The 18,754-nt window shown below is 46.5% G+C and overlaps 1 protein-coding gene across 1 annotated transcript in view; it reads left to right on the top strand.

Annotated features, from left to right (window-relative positions):
* The first annotated feature begins 391 nt into the window (after positions 1-391).
* The window catches only part of LOC144611939 (E3 ubiquitin-protein ligase MARCHF9-like), a 35,969-nt gene continuing 17,606 nt past the window's right edge, over positions 392-18,754 (top strand). The window contains exons 1-2 of the mRNA XM_078431287.1: positions 392-1,195; positions 15,966-16,121. Of these exons, the coding sequence (XP_078287413.1) occupies positions 803-1,195; positions 15,966-16,121 (549 nt within the window). The 5' untranslated portion in view covers positions 392-802. The remainder of the gene's footprint in view (positions 1,196-15,965; positions 16,122-18,754) is intronic.

Here is an 18,754-nt window from a genome sequence, read left to right as displayed (position 1 = left end):
CCTGATGGTATAATTTACACCCGCCCGGAAGATTTTCACTTCTAGAATGCTTGGGTCTGCAGCAATAGTTGAAGAGACCCCAGGGCTTGTTGTCTATTGTCTATATATGTGTCAGTCTGAAGAAGGGTCTCGACCCGAAACGTCACCCGAGATGCTGCCTGACCTGCTGAGTTACTCCAGCATTTTGTGAATACATACCTTCGATTTGTACCAGCATCTGCAGTTATCTTCTTATACTATGTGTAAGTACCGGAAGCAGAGGTGTGGTGCTCGGGAGGTGGCATTGGTTGATTGAGATGTCCGGGTAGAGGCGCCCGGACTTGGGGTGGTGATTTATTTGGGAGGTGGGTTTGGGAGAAAGGAGGGAGGGAGGGGAGTAGTGGCAAGGAGATAAAAGGCAGGGCTTGGTTGCAAACGCGCACACGCCCGGGCTTTCGGGTCGGCGCAGATGTGCGCGGGTTGGAGAATGTGGCAAGAGATTAGCCGAGGGTGGCCCCTGGTGCCAGCGAGGACGCGGGTGGAACGGAGCCGAGCGGAGCCACGGATGAGCCGGTCCATGTCTTGTTTCTCTCCGTTAGACAGCCGTGCACAATGGGAGGCGCGGAGACAATAGCACCGGCTCTTTCCTAACGCGGCGCGGCATCTGGGAGTTCTGCTGCCTGTTTTAGTATCCGGGCCGCATATATTTTATTATCCAGCAATCAATAATCGACTCCTTTACATTTTTTTTTTGTGTGTGTGTGTGTGTGTGTGTGTGTTTTGTTTTTTCTCGCGTATGACTTAGTGCAAACACCAGATGTAAATGATGTTCAAGTATCACATCCGCATGGTTTGCAATGACCTGAAGGTGCTGGTTTTGATGAGGTCTTTCGCGATGCAGAGGAGCGAGCAAGATTTGGAGACGGGCCGGAGAAGGGGAGGAGGGGGAGGAGGAGGAGGAGGAGGAGGAGGAGAAGAAGCGGGAGGGGGGGGACGGCTGGCCAGGTCGGGATGCGGCTGGCCTCCCTTTCCCAATTGCTCGTCCCGGTCCGACGAGGATTGTTACGGGTCGAACGGTGCCGCGGCTGGAGGAGGATACGACGACAAGGAGAGGAATGGTGCGCTCCAAGCCGGCATGGAGTCCGTGTCCCTGAGCAGCAGCGAGAGTGGGATGAGGAGTCCTCTGTGCAGAATCTGCTTCCAGGGACCAGACCAGGTACACAGCGAGGAGAGATGCTGAGATACCACATTCATCTCGCATAGTCCTATCATTCTCAGCATAGCTACTGTACTGCATCTAACGCTCAGAGTTGTTGACAGAAGACTGAAATAACAAAGCTTGGGCATTATTTTGCAAATGGTTATTTGTTACAGATCTGTATTAAGATGTTATTTATTCCCTCGTGCGTAGACTAAGATGCCCAGGAATGATGAAAGGATTCCTTGCTTTCTTCAGGGAAGGCTCCATTAAAATTAGAGTCTAATTTTGGGCAATAAAAGACAAAGGAAGGGGGGTGGGGGGGGTGGGTGATGTTAGGATAGACTTCACACAAAAGGGTGGTGGAAATTTGGAACTGTCCTCTCCACATACAAAAAAAGTCAATTAAAATGTCAAAACATAATTGGGTGGTAGCACTGAAGGATATGGAGCAGGGGTGGAGAGAAACCTAGAAACCTAAAAAACAGGTGCAGGAGGAGGCCATTCGGCCCTTCGAGCCTGTACGCACCGCCATTCATTGTGATCATGGCTGATCATCCACAATCAGTAACCCGTGCCTGCCTTCTCCCGTGATTCCACTAGCCCCTAGAGCTCTATCTAATAGAGAGATGGATTTAAGATCAGTCATAATAGAAGAAAGGGCCGAATGGCCCCCTCCTAAACCAGTATCATCACGATTTTATAAAAGCATAGTGTTGCTATGCTTTTATAGATTACATATTAACATTCCATGGAAAGCAGGTTGAGCTCTTGAGAAATACGTTTGGTGCTTGCCTGCAATCACTGGTTGTAAATGCACAGCAGGTTAAACAGCATCTAAAATGAAAGATCAGGTTAACGGATAATGATGTGCCAGGGTTGGGGAGGGTACCTGGAGGATGAGAATTAGGTGTGTAGAGGAATGGAGTAAGGGGAAAAGCTGGCTGAAGATTGGAGCGTCCGGCTGGAAGAGGGAGAAGCACTTGAGGATGACGTTGTTGGCTGTTAACGATGGAAGGCAATAGGTATTTTGTCCTTTATTGCCCAAAAGTCTTGTTGCAATAGTACAGGGCTTTCGTGAGACCGTGTCTGGTGGACTGTGCTGTTTTGGTCTCCATATGCAAGGAAGGGTACACTGGCCTTGGTATGTAGATTGACAAGATTGATTCCTAGGATAAAGAGGTCATGCATTAGGAAAGACTGACTAAAATTGGCCATAATCATTGGGGTTTCAGTAGAATGAACCAATCTCATTGAGACAGCAGATTTTGGAAGATATTTTGCAGAATGGTTATTGACAGGCCGTTTTCCCCATGGCTGGAAAGTCTGGAACTGGAAAGAGGCGGGCATTGTCTCAGAATAAGGGGGTCACTCATTTGGCAATGAGAATGATAAATTATTTCACTCAGCTGGGGATTCTTTACAGTTCTTCCACACAGAGGAGAGGTTTGCTTGGGTATAACATTTAAAACGTTACCTGAAACCAACCCAAACACAGGCAAGCTGAACCTGACGTGACCGTGACCAAACCGAACTTGGCCAGCGCATGAGGGCATAATCTGAACCTGATGTGAATAGTTGGCATGGGATGGCAGGACTTTCATATGAAGAAAGACTGGATAGACTCGGCTTGTACTCGCTGGAATTTAGAAGACTGAGGGGGGATCTTATAGAAACATATAAAATTCTTAAGGGGTTGGAGAGGCTAGATGCGGGAAGATTGTTCCCGATGTTGGGGAAGTCCAGAACCAGGGGTCACAGCTTAAGGATAAGGGGGAAGTCTTTTAGGACCGAGATGAGAAAACATTTCTTCACACAGAGAGTGGTGAGTCTGTGGAATTCTCTGCCACAGAAGGTAGTTGAGGCCAGTTCATTGGCTATATTTAAGAGGGAGTTAGATGTGGCCCTTGTGGCTAAAGGGATCAGGGGGTATGGAGAGAAGGCAGGTACAGGTTACTGAGCTGGATGATCAGCCATGATCATATTGAATGGCGGTGCAGGCTCGAAGGGCCGAATGGCCTACTCCTGCACCTATTTTCTATGTTGGGTGCTGAGGAGCTCAGGTTGGGAGGGTCTAGAACAAAGGGTGGTTGCTGCACTGGCTCAGGGCTTCACCTTGGGATTCACTGTGGGCACTGCTCTTGCCTGTTTGCCTGAGTCGGTTTCTTCATGCTCTTGCATACCAGTTCAGAGAGAGCCCTACCTCAATGTGTACACACAAATATGCCACCACCTTATAATGAAGTTAAACAGTGACAGTTTGCCTGACCCGCTGAGATTACTCCAGGATTTTGTGTCCTTCTTTGGTGTAAACCAACATCTGCAGTACCTTCCTACACCGTGACAGTTTTTAGTTTGGTCGTAAAATCAGTGCAACCTATCCTGACCTGAACACGAGGATTTTCCATTTTCTTCAAAGCTGAGCCTTCAAACTTTGGGCCCCATTGTGCTTGGATCAAATAGCCAGAGAAGAGGGCTCTCGATGCTCAGCTATTGAATACCAATTAAAATCGATAGATTTTTGGACACAAAGGGAATTGGGGATATGGGGATCAGAGAGAAAATGGATGAAGTAGAGGATCGGCTATGATCTTATTGAAAGGTGCAAGAGGCTCGAGGAGCTAAATGGTGGAATTCTGTATTTTTTTGTTGAAGGCTGTTCAAGAGGCAGATCAAGTCCTGTTCCCTGAATGGGTGCTGAGAGGCTATCTAATTTAAAAAAAACAAGTTTGATCACTTGGTTCAGTGAAATTATATCAAATATACTGAATGTTTCTGCCTGGTGAGTTAACATATTTTGCGTTGATTCTATCATTATTAATGCCTCACTTTGAGAGTGATTGTTCACCATGTACATGGACGGTTGGAAAATTAATTAAAACTGAATTCAGTGCTGCAATTATCATTATGAAGTTTAGCTGATGGTTCTAGTCCCCTGGAATTTTGCTCTCTGTTTATGAGTTGCATCTGCTGCTTAGTGATGGTGCCCCATATGCGGGTGGGGGGCAAGGCAAATTTAACTTCATCGCCAAAGGGCAAATCCATGAGATTAGGTGAAATGTGGATTTTACTACCCTGTCCCTTGCGGAGAGTGAAATTGGACGGTGCAAAACCAGTGCTACACACAATCAACTTCCGAACGGACAGGCGATTACTTGGTTAAAATCTGTACGTCTGACCACAGACGTGAGACATCTGCATCTTGGTTTACAGGCGAGCCGAGACATTCAGTAATGCCCAGCTACCCGGCATGTGGTTGCACTCTCGTGCTCGATAACTCGCGTAACCTGAGGACCAGTGGTTATTCTGATGCTGGGACAAGATATCCTCTTCGGTCATTGTCTGTTGGCGACGTTAGTAAACATGGTGGACAGATTTCCTGCGGTTGCTATTTCCAGCAAAGTTGGAGGTGTAGTTTAAATGCGAGGGTGAAAGGTTGACCTAAGTGTCAGCTGAACGGGGATTTCTTGGTCAGGTTTAATTCTATGGGTAACAGCATGCTCAGCAATGGTAAATAGTAATATTTGATTCTGTAGAACATGAGGTGAAGCAGGGCAAGGTGTTGTCAACCTTATCATTAATGTGAACTTGATGGTAGATCCTGGCTGGGGGAAATGCAAACGCTACAAATAGCAGTCTTGACATTAGCATATTTTTGCTTCTCCATTAATGGACAGGATGTGGCTTTCACTGGCTAGGCCCCACATTGTTCCTTGCACTGAGTGGCTTGCTGGGCCAGTGCAGAGTCAAGCTCGTTGCTGGGCGCCTGGAGTCACACTTAGGCCCAGACTGGGTAAGGACAGCAGATTTGTTCTTATAAATGACATTAGTAAATCAAGCAGATTTGAGGGCATTCGGGTGGTTTTCACAAATATCAGCTTTTTATTCCAATTTATTTAATTACCTGAATTTAAATTTCCTGGCTTCTGTGGGGTTTGAAGTCGCGTCTCTGGATTGAAGGTCCAGACATCTGAATGTGGGCAGCTTAGTGGGGTGGTAGGTAGTGTTTCTGCCTCTGAGCTGGGCTCAGTTGAAATCTCAGTACTATCTATGTGGAGATAGACTGTGGAAATGCATGTCTCATCTGAAGACTTGTGAGGAACAAAAAAGTGTTTTATTCCATTATGTACGACCTATTTGCACTGTGTGAGTGGATTAAGTCAACATGCGGCTCTTTTCTTGAAGATCTGGAATAAGTCAAATTCAGGTTTGGAAACAAATGTCTCCACTTCTGTCTAATTGTTGAGAAGTTGGACCATCCTATTTAACTCTGCTGAAAGTGAATCTGTTCATTTTGCTTCTTGGGTTCAGAGAAATTCTAATTTCTTATCACCCGCAGTGGACTTTACCAGCAGCGTACTCCCAGAACCATATCTCAATACAGCAGAGGAAGGAGCTTTTCAGCTTATCATGTCTGTGCTGCCCAGAGATTTGCAAATATTTGCTTTTAATATTATAGGATTGGCAGTTGTAATAAAATGGCTGCTAAACTGTTTCCAGCCACCCCTTGCAACTTAGCTCTACAGTTGCATTTTGGCTCATAGAACCATGAGGTCAGAATTAGAGTGTACAGATCTAAAAGGACTAATACTGGAGATGGGTGCACAGGGAGAGATAATGCCATGGAGGGATTGAAAATTTCCAAGGTTGGAGAGTTTAATGAAGATCTACAATAGGTCAGCAAGCACAGGAGAATGGGTCAGCAAGTACAGAATGAGAGGAGATCTTATCGAAACGTATAAGATTATTAAGGGGTTGGACACGTTAGAGGCAGGAAACATGTTCCCAATGTTGGGGGAGTCTAGAACAAGGGGCAACAGTTTAAGAATGAGGGATAGGCCATTTAGAACTGAGATGAGGAAAAACTTTTTCAGTCAGAGAGTTGTGAATCTGTGGAATTCTCTGCCTCAGAAGGCAGTGGAGGCCAATTCTCTGAATGCATTCAAGAGAGAGCTAGATAGAGCTCTTAAGGATAGCGGAGTCAGGGGGTATGGGGAGAAGGCAGGAACGGGGTACTGATTGAGAATGATCAGCAGCCATGAATGGCGGTGCTGGCTCGAAGGGCCAAATGGCCTCCTCCTGCACCTATTGTCTATTGGGTGAACTGAATTTGGTGCAAACTATGACAGAAGGCGATGATCACCTTGTTGGGGCCATACTATAGGCCCCCAAATAGTCAGCAGGTATTAGAAGAAGAAATATGCCAGGAGATTCCAGGGAGCTGCGAGATGAATAAGCTTTTCATGTTGGGGGATTTTAACTTTCCAATGTAGGTTGGGACTGTCATAGTGCAATGGGCTTAGACGGGTGGAATTTGCCACATGTGTTCAGTTTCCTCTGGCAATGTGTAGAGACCCCTACAAAGGAGAAGGCAAAGCTTGAACTACTTGTAGGAAATTGGGAGGGGCAAGTGACTGAAGTGTCCTTGGCCGAGCCTTTTGGCACCAGCCACCACTGTTCTATTAACCTTAAAATAGTTACGGATAAAGACAGGGCAGGCACACAAGTTAAAATATTACAAGTTAAAATTCTAAATTGGGGCAAGGCCAAGTTTGGTGCTATTACACAGGAATTTGCTAACGTTGATTGGAGTAGGTTGTTTGTGGGCAAAGGAACATCCGGAAAGTGAAATGCTTTTAAAAGTGTGATGACAGGAGTTCAAGGCATGCAAGTTCCTGTTAGAGTGAAGGGCAAGGTGGGAGTAAGGAAGCTTGAACAATGAGAGAAATTGGGGCTCTGGTCTGGAAGAAGGTGGGGACATGGGACAGGTATGGGCATCAGGAATCAAGAGTATGCCTGGAGGGGTTTCGGGAACTGAGGGGTATACTTAAGAAGGAAATAAGAAGGCCGACACGGTGGCGCAGCGGTAGAGTTGCTGCCTTACAGCGAATGCAGCGCCGGAGACTCAGGTTCGATCCTGACTACGGGTACTGTACGGAGTTTGTACGTTCTCCCAGTGACCTGCGTGGGTTTTCTCCGAGATCTTCGGTTTCCTCCCACACTCCAAAGACGTACAGGTTTGTAGGTTAATTGGGAGGACAAATTTTTTAAAAAAAAATTGTCCCTAGTGTGTGTAGGATAGTGTTAGTGTGCGGTGATCGCTGGGCGGCGCGGACCCGGTGGGCCGAAGGGCCTGTTTCTGCGCTCTATCTCTAAATCTAAAAAAAAATCTAAGGGTAAAAAGGGGGCAGGAAGAAGCTCTGCTGGAAAATTCAAAGAAAATTCAAGGAAATTTTGTAAGTACATAAAGGGAAATAGGGTTACGTTTTGTTCCTCATGTGATGGCGCCAGTGGGATAAATCACTCCCTGTTCCTGTGCAATAAATGAGAGGAGTTCAGTGGAATGAGCTTGAGAGGTTGAATGGCCCCTTCGTGTTCTTGTGCAAAACAACTTACTTTCCAAATTCAGTCTACCCTTTATAACTCTGCTTCTGCTTGTCAAAGGTTATACACATTACTCTCATGTTTGTGCAGTCATTTAAGAATGGGTTCATTGCACAAAAAATATGAACTGATGAAAATTGAATTACATGGGTAAAAACACAAAGACTCCCGAATTAGGATTTGATTGATTTTTATTGTTAGTTACTATTTGTAATCAGCAGAAAATCAAAATGAATTGTCCTTTATCCCTAGTTCTTTATAATTATAGACAATTACTAGTGATTGCAATTGAAACTTACTTTGTCTGGCACTTCATTTTAATGTAAGCTCTGAGCACCAAACACTTGGTAGGAGGAGAGCATTGCATAGTTGCGGTGGGCCCTTCCTCTTGCTGTATAAATCTGCGTGCTCTGGTGAATATAAATGATCCCACATCTGCTACTTTGAAGCTGACACCCTGACCATCATTCATCCCTTAGTCAACATTAGTCAAAACCAAGTGTGTAGGAAAAAAAACCTGCAGATGCTGGTTTAAATCGAAGGTAGACACAAAATGCTGGAGTAACTCAGCGGGTCAGGCAGCATCCCATTCCTTCTCTCCCGAGATGCTGCCTGACCCGCTGAGTTACTCCAGCATTTTGTGTCTACCTTAGTCAAAACCAAGATGGGTCATCTAATTGATTGTATACACTGGAATTTAGAAGGATGAGAGGAGATCTTATCGAAACGTATAAGATTATTAAGGGGTTGGACACGTTAGAGGCAGGAAACATGTTCCCAATGTTGGGGGAGTTCAGAACAAGGGGCCACAGTTTAAGAATAAGGGGTAGGCCATTTAGAACTGAGATGAGGAAAAACTTTTTCAGTCAGAGAGTTGTGAATCTGGAATTCTCTGCCTCAGAAGGTAGTGGAGGCCAATTCTCTGAATGCATTCAAGAGAGAGCTGGATAGAGCTCTTAAGGATAGCGGAGTCAGGGGGTATGGGGAGGGCAGGAACGGGGTACTGATTGAGAATGATCAGCCATGATCACATTGAATGGCGGTGCTGGCTCGAAGGGCCGAATGGCCTCCTCCTGCACCTATTGTCTATTGATTGCTGACTTTTTGTAGCTGCTCGACTAGTGTAGACAAAATATCTGGTCTCATAATGATTGTGGTGGGAGCGCAGTGGGTTCAGAGGCGGTCTAACTATGTGGCCCTACCCAATTTTGGGCTATTGGTCTTGCCAGGGATAGCTCTTCAGGAACTCTGTTGATGGGGTATGAAGAAATGGGAGGATAGAGGCTGTGATTGATTTATCCGTGCATGGGTTTTTTCCGGGATGGAAAGGCCCTCAATTAGGCTTATCTTCACAGATTTTTCAAGATCCTGGTTAACAATAGGTTGCAGGATGTTGAAGATCTGGTTGGGCTGCATGCTAAATGAGGGAAGAAAGGATCTGTGGACTGGCATTATCAGAGGTGCTTACAGGTGGCAATGGCACAGGACGAGTTTGGGACAGGGAGAAAGGTGGTTGACTAACATAAGGGTTGCTCCCAAGAGGTTGCCAGTAACTCAGGTGTTGTAAAAAGCCCAAGGAGTGAGCGGATAGCACAGCAAAGATGAAATGGACCTCAGGACCCTCATGGAGCTGTCCGCAAACCATCTCTGAGTGACTTGAGACTGATACTTTTTGTGAAGTCCACACTTTGGAGTTATTTGGCCTTTAGCAATTAATCTGTTTATTAGCTTGTGGGAAGGGCAAACAAGCCAAGGAAATAAGTAGACACCGAACAGTGTAGTAGAGCAGAAGGAGTTTGGGGTCTATGGATAAGATAATTAAGAAGCCACAAATACTTGCTCCTATCAGTCGAGGCATAGAATACAATAGGGGGAAAACATGTTAGAATTGTATAAACCACTCCATTTCCTTAGTCTGCCCTTTGAGGGTCAAGCGTGACTTGCTTGCATTCCAGTTCTGTGGGTTCTGAGACGGCTGATAAGACCAATGTAGGACCCACATACTCTGACAAAGGTGGGGAAGAAGGTACTTGACAGGACAGTTGGATGGGGTGGTTTGGGAAGTGATGCACTCCATGTTCATTCTTGCCCCATAGGCTCAAGGTTCTCAATGCCATCCCAAACACTCCTTCATTTTGAGTGGTGTCGGGCCAGAGATTCCCAGTGCACTTTTGCAAGGATCTTTCAGTAGACTCTCGCCTCAACATTCTGGGCTGGATTCAAAGAGATGATCTAAGTATAAATGCAGAGAATTGCAAAGTGGTACACATTAGCAGAACAGATGAGAGAGAGATGATAAAATATCAATCAAGCAGTTTGAAAAGTTGTGCAGCAACAAAGAGGCGTGTATATAATATTTTGTGAGTGGCAAGCTGTGCTGATAGAGTGGTGAGTAAAGCGTACAGGATCTTGGGTTTCACATTCAGATCATACAAAAACAAAGTTTGAACCTTTTATAAACCACTACTTAAGGCACATTGGCCTTTCCAGTGTTGGAATATTGGCCTAGTCCTATGTATTAAGCTTGAGCCGCATAACCTCTTGCTGTATAAACAGTTAGAATGACAACATTTTGTTCCTCATGTGAGGTGCCAGTGGGATAAATCACTCCCAGTTCCTGTGCAATAAATGAGAGGTGTTCAGTGGACACTCCTACTCCTGTAGAATGAGCTTGAGAGTTTTTTTTTTAGATTTAGAGATACAGCGCGGAAACAGGCCCTTCGGCTCACCGAGTCCGCGCCGCCCAGCAATCCCCGCACATTAACGCTATCCTACACACACTAGGGACAATTTTTTACATTTTACCCAGTCAATTAACCTACATACCTGTACGTCTTTGGAGTGTGGGAGGAAACCGAAGATCTCGGAGAAAACCCACACAGGTCACGGGGAGAACGTACAAACTCCGTACAGATGGCGATCGTAGTCAGGATCGAACCTGAGTCTCCGGCGCTGCATTCGCTGTAAGGCAGCAACTCTACCGCTGCGCCACTGTGAATGGCCTCTTTGTTTTTTTGTGCAAAACAACTTACTTTCCAAATTCAGTCTACCCTTCATAACTCTGCTTCTGCTTGTTAAGGGTTATACACATTACTCTAATGTTTTGCAGTCATTTAAGAATGGGTTAATTGCACAAAACACATAAATGGATGGAAATTGAATTACATGGGTGAAAATGCTTAAAAGACCCAATTTAGGATTTGATTGATTTTTTTGTTATTTACTATTTGCAATCTGCAGAAAATCAAAATGAATTGTCTTATCTCTATGTGTAGGAAGGAACTACAAATGCTGGTTTAAACCGAAGATAGACGCAAAATGCTGGAGAAGCTCAGGTCTCGACACGAAACGTCACCCATTCCTTCTCTCCAGAGATGCTGCCTGTCCCGCTGAGTTACTCCAGCATTTTGTTATCCCTAGTTCTATATAATTATAGACAATTACTGCTGATTGCAACTGGCACCGGTTTGAAACTTCGTTTGTTGGCACTTCATTTTAATGTAAACTCTCAGCACCAAACACTTTAGTTTTAGTTCAGTTTAGTTTCGTTTATTGTCACGTGCAACCAGGTACAGTGAAAAGCTTTCTGTTGCGTGCTATCCAGTCAGCGAAAAGGCTATACATGATTACAATCGAGCTGTCCACATTGTAGAGATACAAGATCAAGGGAATAACGTTTAGTGCAAAATAAAGTAGAGTAAATTTCGATTAAAGATGTTCCAAGGGTCTCCAATAAGGTAGACAGTAGCTCAGGACCGCTCTCCAGTTGGTGATAGGATGGTTCATTTGCCTGATAATAGCTGGAAAAAAACTGTCCCTGAATCTGGAGGTATGAATTTTCACACTTCTGTACCTCCTGCCTGATGGGAGAAGGGGGAATGTCCAGGGTGAGACTCGTCCTTGATTATGCTGCTGGCCTTGCCGAGGCAACTTGAAACCAAGGCACTGGTAGGAGGATGTTGAAGATCCATTCTGGCTGGGCTGCATGCTAAACAAGGGAAGAAAAGATCTGGGGACTGTGAACTGGCATAATCTGAAGTGCTTAGAGGTGGCAATGGCACAGGAAGAGTTTGGGATGGGGAGAAAGGGAAGGGGTGGTGGTTGACTAACATAAGGTGTCTCCCAAGAGGTTGCCAGTCACTCACGTGTTGTAAAAAGCCCAAGGAGTGAGCAGATATCACAGGGAAGATGAATTGCACCTCAGGACCCTCATGCCAGCCAGGAGATGGAGCTGGCCACAAACCAACTCCAAGAGACTTGACTAAACTGGTAATTTTTTGTTAAGTCCACACTTTGGAATTATTTGGCCTTTGCAATTAATTGATTTATTAGCCTGTGTGAAGGACAAACAAGCCAAGTAAATAAGTAGTCAGACACCAAACAGTGTAGAAGCGCAGAAGGATTTTGGAGTGAGACACAAAATGCTGGAGTAACTCAGCGGGACAGACAAGGTTTTTGGAGTGAATGGATAAAGTAATGAAAGGCCACAAACAAATACTGGTTCTTATCAGTCAATGTATAGAATACAATAGTGGGGAAGCCATGTTAGAACTGTATAAAACATCCCCATATATAAGATAGAGAGCTGGAAAGTGGGATTAGCCTTAATTACTCTTATTGGCCAACATGAATAAAATGAGTTGAATGGTCTCCGGTGCTATAATTTAATTAATCATACCGTCAAAAAAGACACAAATTGCTGGAAATGCAAAAAATGCATGAAATGTGAAGCCAGAGAAAGGTATATGGGTGGAAAACCCTTTCCCCTTCCATCTATATCCTTTCCTCTGGCTTCACATTTTGCGCATCTTCACTCTGTTTCTCACAGCTTTCTATCTTTTTCTCATCTCTAGTCTTTGTCCATCCATCTGCCAATTAAAATCCCCCCTTATCTGCATCCATTTATCACTTGCCAGGTTTTGTCTCTTCCCCCACCCCTCTTCCAGTTTTCTCCCCCTATGACAATCAGTCTGAAGGGTCCCGACCTGAAATGTCGCCTATCCATGTTCTCCAGGGTGATCTGCTGAGTTATTCCAGCATTTTGTGTCTTCCTGGTAAGCCCGCAGCTGTAGTACCTTGTGTCTAATCATACCATTATATCAATATGCGTTGAATGGGTTTGACTCTCGCTCCCCTGCCAGTCCTGGGGCCTTGGATAAAACGGGCAAATACTGGAAATACTCAGCAGATCAGGCAGCATCTGTGGGAGGAGGAATAGAATTGAAGTTACAATCCAGTGACCTTTGAACCTGAGGCTTTTGCCTCCTTCCAGCCTGGCATATTAAGACTTGCAATTAGCTGGCACAGTGCACAACAGTAGATGGCACCATGGTCTGCATGAGTCAGTAGTTGGGCATCCCTGGGGGCACAGCCCAGCAATACCACTCTTGTGCCCACTGTTTCCTACCCCCGTCGTGACCAATTTTTCTTTGAAATGACCACTGCGTTGTGGTAGTGTAAAAAAAAAAACTGCAGATGCTGGTACAAATCGAAGGTATTTATTCACAAAATGCTGGAGTAACTCAGCAGGTCAGGCAGCATCTCAGGAGAGAAGGAATGGGCGATGTTTCGGGTCGAAACGAAGAAGGCTACTTATGCAGAGAGACCTCACAGTGTCTTGTTCAGTTGTCTCAGAAACAATCCCAAGGCCTTTTGATTCCTCTCATCCTCAGGAATCCAATGCATTTGTCAATTGCTCATGCCCTGTGTAGCAAAACGTCCAACATCAGGCCTGTGTTCCTCTTTTTCTGAGTTTTAAATCCACCCATCCTTATCCACAATCTCACCGAGAGTCCCATTGAGCCTTTTCCATTCCCTTGTAGACCTTCTGAATCTCGAGGAATAGGAAATGTTTTGATATATCTCTTCAGAGGATGGTCTCACTGGTAACAGCAGCATTTCATCTCCATTCTTATTTGTCACTGAACTGAGGATGCAGTTAAGTGCCTGGAGTCACATATGGGCCAGACCGGGTAAGGGCGGCAAATTTCCTCCCCTGAAGGACATTGGTGAATCAGATTTTTTTTTCGCAACAAGTTTCTATTCCTGCTTAACGATGGATTTATTTAATTCCTTGAATTTAAATTCCACTTGGGATTCAAGCTGCCTTCCTCATGGCTGACTTTTCTCTGTCGGTCCCTTGAGGTGGGACCTCCAACCCAGGGTCTGGTCAGGGGACGTGGGCCCAGCACGGTTGTAGTGGTCCATTCTGACCACGCTCTGGTTACTATCACTGTCACATATACCCACACACTAACTCACCAGGCTGAAGTTTATTGCCCCTTATTTGCCTTACACACACTTACATACCACTTGTATATGCAGGATTGCCCGTATTTTGGGGCCTGGAATGCGTTACCAGGGGTGGTGGAGGAAGCAGATATGACAGTGGCGTTTAAGAGGCTTCTAGATAGGCACATGCAAGTAATCGAGGGATTACAGAACAAGGGGTCACAGTTTAAGGATAAGGAGGAAGTCTTTTAGGACCGAGATGAGAACGTTTTTTTTCACACAGAAAGTGGTGAATCTGTGGAATTCTCTGCCACAGAGGGTAGTTGAGGCCAGTTCATTGGCTATATTTAAGAGGGAGTTAGATGTGGCCCTTGTGGCTAAAGGGATCAGGGGGTATGGAGAAAAGGCAGGTACAGGATACTGAGTTGGATGATCAGCCATGATCATATTGAATGGCGGTGCAGGCTCAAAGGGACGAGTGGCCTACTCCTGCACCTATTTTCTATGTTTCTATTTCCCCATCCTTATTGAGGATACATTCCACCCCCCGCGGTGCCCAGCGGTCCCAGAAATCCCCCAGGGTGCCCGTGGATAGAGTGTAGTCCCTTTCTATTACCACCCGGGCACGGACGTAACCCCGGAAAAGGGGAAGGCAGTCGGCTCAAGTGCCACACTGTCAGGGTGGCTGCCTTGTTTTATTGTGTTTGTTGTCATGAACCGTTTAAATGATTGTTTCATTGTGGTTGGTGTGGGATTAGGGAAGACAATCTAGATAAGGCCAATGGAAAGCTCGGGAGCATTTCAGTGCCCCCTTCTTTATCACTCACCAAACTCCTGACCCAACCGCTGCCCAGACATGTGATGCTGCGTGTAATGTGGAGTGTTTGATGGCATCAGGCGGGACTGCAATGTATGCCATCCTTGATTAGCCAGACAGCCCTCACTGTCTGCGCTGACACATGAAGAGTGCCTGTTTTGCATTCGATCCCAGTGGAGGTGGGTGGGTAGTGAGGAGAATAAATCTCACCAAAAAAGATCAAGACGAGTGTGTTGCTCGGTGTGATCTCAAGCAAAGAGTATTTTTTTAATGTAGTGTGAGGATAACAAGGCTGGAATGATTCAGGATCCCTGTGGGGTTGTCATCTAATTGTGCCATCTAGAATGGATAATAATAGACTCGATGTACATGTGGGCTGTGTTATCAGAGTCGGTGTGGATCAGTGCGCTCCGAGACATGTTGGAGATGACAGGAGCAACACGGTTTAGCTCCACCTCAGGAAACAAAAGTGGAATCTGCACCATTCAGTTAGTTGGTGTGTATCAGTGTGCCTCACTGTGCAGCACGCCTCCTTGAGTCAGAAGGTTGCGGGTTCAAGTCCCACTCCAGAGACCTGAGCTTCATTGTACAGGGCTGAGAGAATGCTGTGCCGCTGGAGGGGTACTGCTGCACTGTAGGAGCAGTTGTTTTTCAGAATGAGCCATTAAGCATATCTCCCTTCTCAGATGGGGATTAATGATCCTTTCGCTGCTATTTGAAATGAACAAGAGAGTTCTCCCTGGTCCTCTTTCACAATCTTGTTTTGAAAAGAAACAGATTATCAGGTCATTTTCTCACCGCTGTTTGTGGGAGCTTGCTGGGTCCAAATTGGCCGCCACGTTTCGCACATTGCACCAGTGACTGAGTTTCAGTGAGGTATAAGAAAACAACTGCAGATGCTGGTACGAATCGAAGGTGTTTATTCACAAAATGCTGGAGTAACTGTCATGGAGATGCTGGAGTAACTCAAAATGCTGGAGTAACTGTCAAAATTCTGGAGTAACTCAGCAGGTCAGGCAGTATCTCGGGAGAGAAGGAATGGGTGACGTTTCCGGTCGAGACCCTTCTTCAGACTGAAGAAGGGTCTCGACCCGAAACGTCACCCATTCCTTCTCTCCCGAGATGCTACCTGACCTGCTGAGTTACTCCAGCATTTTGTGAATAAATACCTTCGGGTTTCAGTGAGGCATCATTGGCGGGCTGTGACACGGTTTGAGGATGTGATGAAAAGGTGAGCAGTGATTGTGACCCATTACCTTGCTGTGTGTGGCGCAGATAAGGCGCCCGTCGCTTCTCCCTGGCCCTCGGGTGCGTGTGAGTGAGCTGCTGTTTATTGTGCCTTCCTTTGTTTTGCAGGGTGATCTGCTGAGCCCCTGCCGCTGCGATGGCTCTGTGCGCTGCACCCACCAGCCGTGCCTAATCCGCTGGATCAGCGAGCGAGGCTCGTGGAGCTGCGAGCTCTGCTACTTTAAGTACCAGGTCCTGGCCATCAGCACCAAGAACCCCCTGCAGGTCAGTCGCAGGTGCCCACTGGCATGCTGGAAGTAGGGCAAACGAAACGGGCCTTTGACGCATTTCCTGTGTGGCGATGGTTGTTTCCAGCTTGGCCTCTCCATGACAGATCACGGCTTGAGTAGGGGGTACATCCCATTTTACAGCACTTCATGTGCGGTGACCTACAGTGCTACAGACCAAAGTTGGGATGAGGGACTAGTCCCAACAGTTCCTTGGTCCTGATGACTGAATGGCCTCCTCGTGTGCCATCACTGTTTATGTGCACTGCAGCCCCAGACGACAGTTTCAATCCTGATGGAGCTACCCCTTGATGTGCCAGTGCCACTCCTCCCTGAACCCTTTCCCACCACCTCCCCCCCCCCCCCCCCTCCCCTCCACGCATGGCAAGTAGTGACCTGATATCCGTGGTCCTTCTGCGCATCCTGATGAAAGGTGCTGATGGTAATGGGGAGAACTACAGAGCGAAAGGAAGGAGGTGGGGTAGGGGTGAGGGGGCGGTCAGGGTTTACTAGCATTAGATCCTGTATTTGCACAGCAGCAGGTGGGAGCCGCTCGCAGGCTGGGGCATCTCCCGGTCAGAAAGATAGGAATGAGATGAAGGGAGTGGGGAGGGAACCCATCCCCCAGCCTCCACTACCGTTTACTATCTGCTGACTGCAGTTCTGGCAGCGGATCGATGGCATACGATCACAGCAGCTGTTGAAGAGCATGGAAATTTTGTTTTAAAGTTGTGGAATTGCTAAAATGCCCCTGAAAAGTCAAAAGATTGCCACGCATTGGAGTTCCAGCACATTGTGCCACCGAGCCACAAACCTGTAGTTACTACACTCAGTGCCTGAGCCATGCTCTCTGCCAACAATGCACGAATGCAGCACGCCAGCACTGTAAATAAAGAAAACTATTCAACTCTCTCTTTCTCGCTTACATTTTGGGGAAATACAATATGATCTTGGGAGATTTGCTGGTCGTTGCGTTACTTAATCTCACAACCAACTTTTTTGATGTTCAAAACAATCTGCCGAGAATGTGCCACTGCCTCACAGACCTGAGACCAGGGACAGTGGGGTCTCTTCCACAGTGCGTGCATGAATGACACCTTCCGGCCCACACCCACAGCCGAGTACGGTGTGAACTCCGAACGTTTCAACATTCATTCCTCGAAAACCGCTTGAATGTCACGAGAAAAAGAGGAGGGGTGGGATGCATTGTGTGAGAGAGATTAGATAGAGAAAGAGAAATGGGGAGAGAGAGAGAGAGAGAGAAATGGGGAGGGGATGATAGTCCAGAACAAGGGGTCACTGTTTAAGGATAAGGGGGACGTCTTTTAGGACCGAGATGAGAAAGTTTTTTTTCACACAGAGAGTGGTGAATCTGTGGAATTCTCTGCCACAGAAGGTAGTTGAGGCCAGTTCATTGGCTATATTTAAGAGGGAGTTAGATGTGGCCCTTGTGGCTAAAGGGATCAGGGGGTATGGAGAGAAGGCAGGTACAGGATACTGAGTTGGATGATCAACCATGATCATATTGAATGGCGGTGCAGGTTCGAAAGGCCGAATGGCCTACTCCTGCACCTATTTTCTATGTTTCTATGATAGATAGAGGAAATGGGTTTAAAGGCGGTGGGCAAAAATGGAGAGGGCTTCTGACTGTCAATTGATGCCAGTGTCTTGTTAGTGAACAGGCAAACCTTCCCTGCATTGGCAACATAGCTGTGCTGCGAATGTTGGCAAAGATTTGCTGTTGATGAACTGCAACATAGACAAAGTAACAGACAGATGAAAGGGATTCAAGGAATATTAAGTGTGCCAAGTCTGCAGAAAACATTCCGTCATTTCATCTGTTCCCAGTTATTAACTTTGTTTTTCTAACCATCCCACCAGGGGACCTCAAGTGCAATTTCACAGGCATCAGCTGCCCTTCGGTACGTGGCGTGCTTGCTTACTCTTTATGGGTAGTGCAGTGGATCAACGGGTAGCCCTGCTGCCACACAGCTTCAGAGACCCAGGTTCAATCTGACCTATGGTGCTGTCTGTGTGGAGTTTGCAGTGTCCCTGTGACCAAATCGTTCCCCCCTGGGTGCTCCGGTTTCCTCCCACATCCCAAAGATGTGCTGATTTGTAGGTGAAGTAGCTGTGCTGAATTTCCTCAAGAGCGCATGGGAGGGGTAGAATCTTAGGGTGGGTGACGGGGTGGGGGGTGGGGGGAAGAATATAAATGTGATTAGTATAGGATTAGGCTAAATGGATGCTTGATGGATGGTGCGGACTCAGTGGGCCGAAGGGCCAAATTCCATTCTGTATAATTCTGTCGTGATCCTAGGTGGCAGTTAGGCTGTTTAATTCTGGGTGGTGTTGCCTGATCCGATGGCTCTCCCGGCTTCTCCACACACTCTGTTTCCAGCAGAGAGTGTTGGGGTGGGGGGCTGGGGGCAGGGAGGTGGTTAGAAAGTCAGTGGATTTAAAAGAACCGATCTATTCAGCCTAGGGTCTCCTTCTGTAACCCATGTTACAGAAGGACCATAGGGGAGTATCACTGTGTGAGGAGGGGCATTATGAGAGAGTGCTTCCCTGTGGGAGCGGCTGTACAAAGGATGACTGAACGACGGGAGAGGTAGTATGAGGAAGGGTGGC

The sequence above is a fragment of the Rhinoraja longicauda genome, chromosome 42, assembly GCF_053455715.1.
Source record: "Rhinoraja longicauda isolate Sanriku21f chromosome 42, sRhiLon1.1, whole genome shotgun sequence".
Classification (NCBI taxonomy): Eukaryota; Metazoa; Chordata; class Chondrichthyes; order Rajiformes; family Arhynchobatidae; genus Rhinoraja; species Rhinoraja longicauda.
The sequence above is the reverse complement of the archived record's forward strand: the minus strand, read 5'-3'. Positions and strand labels throughout refer to the sequence as shown.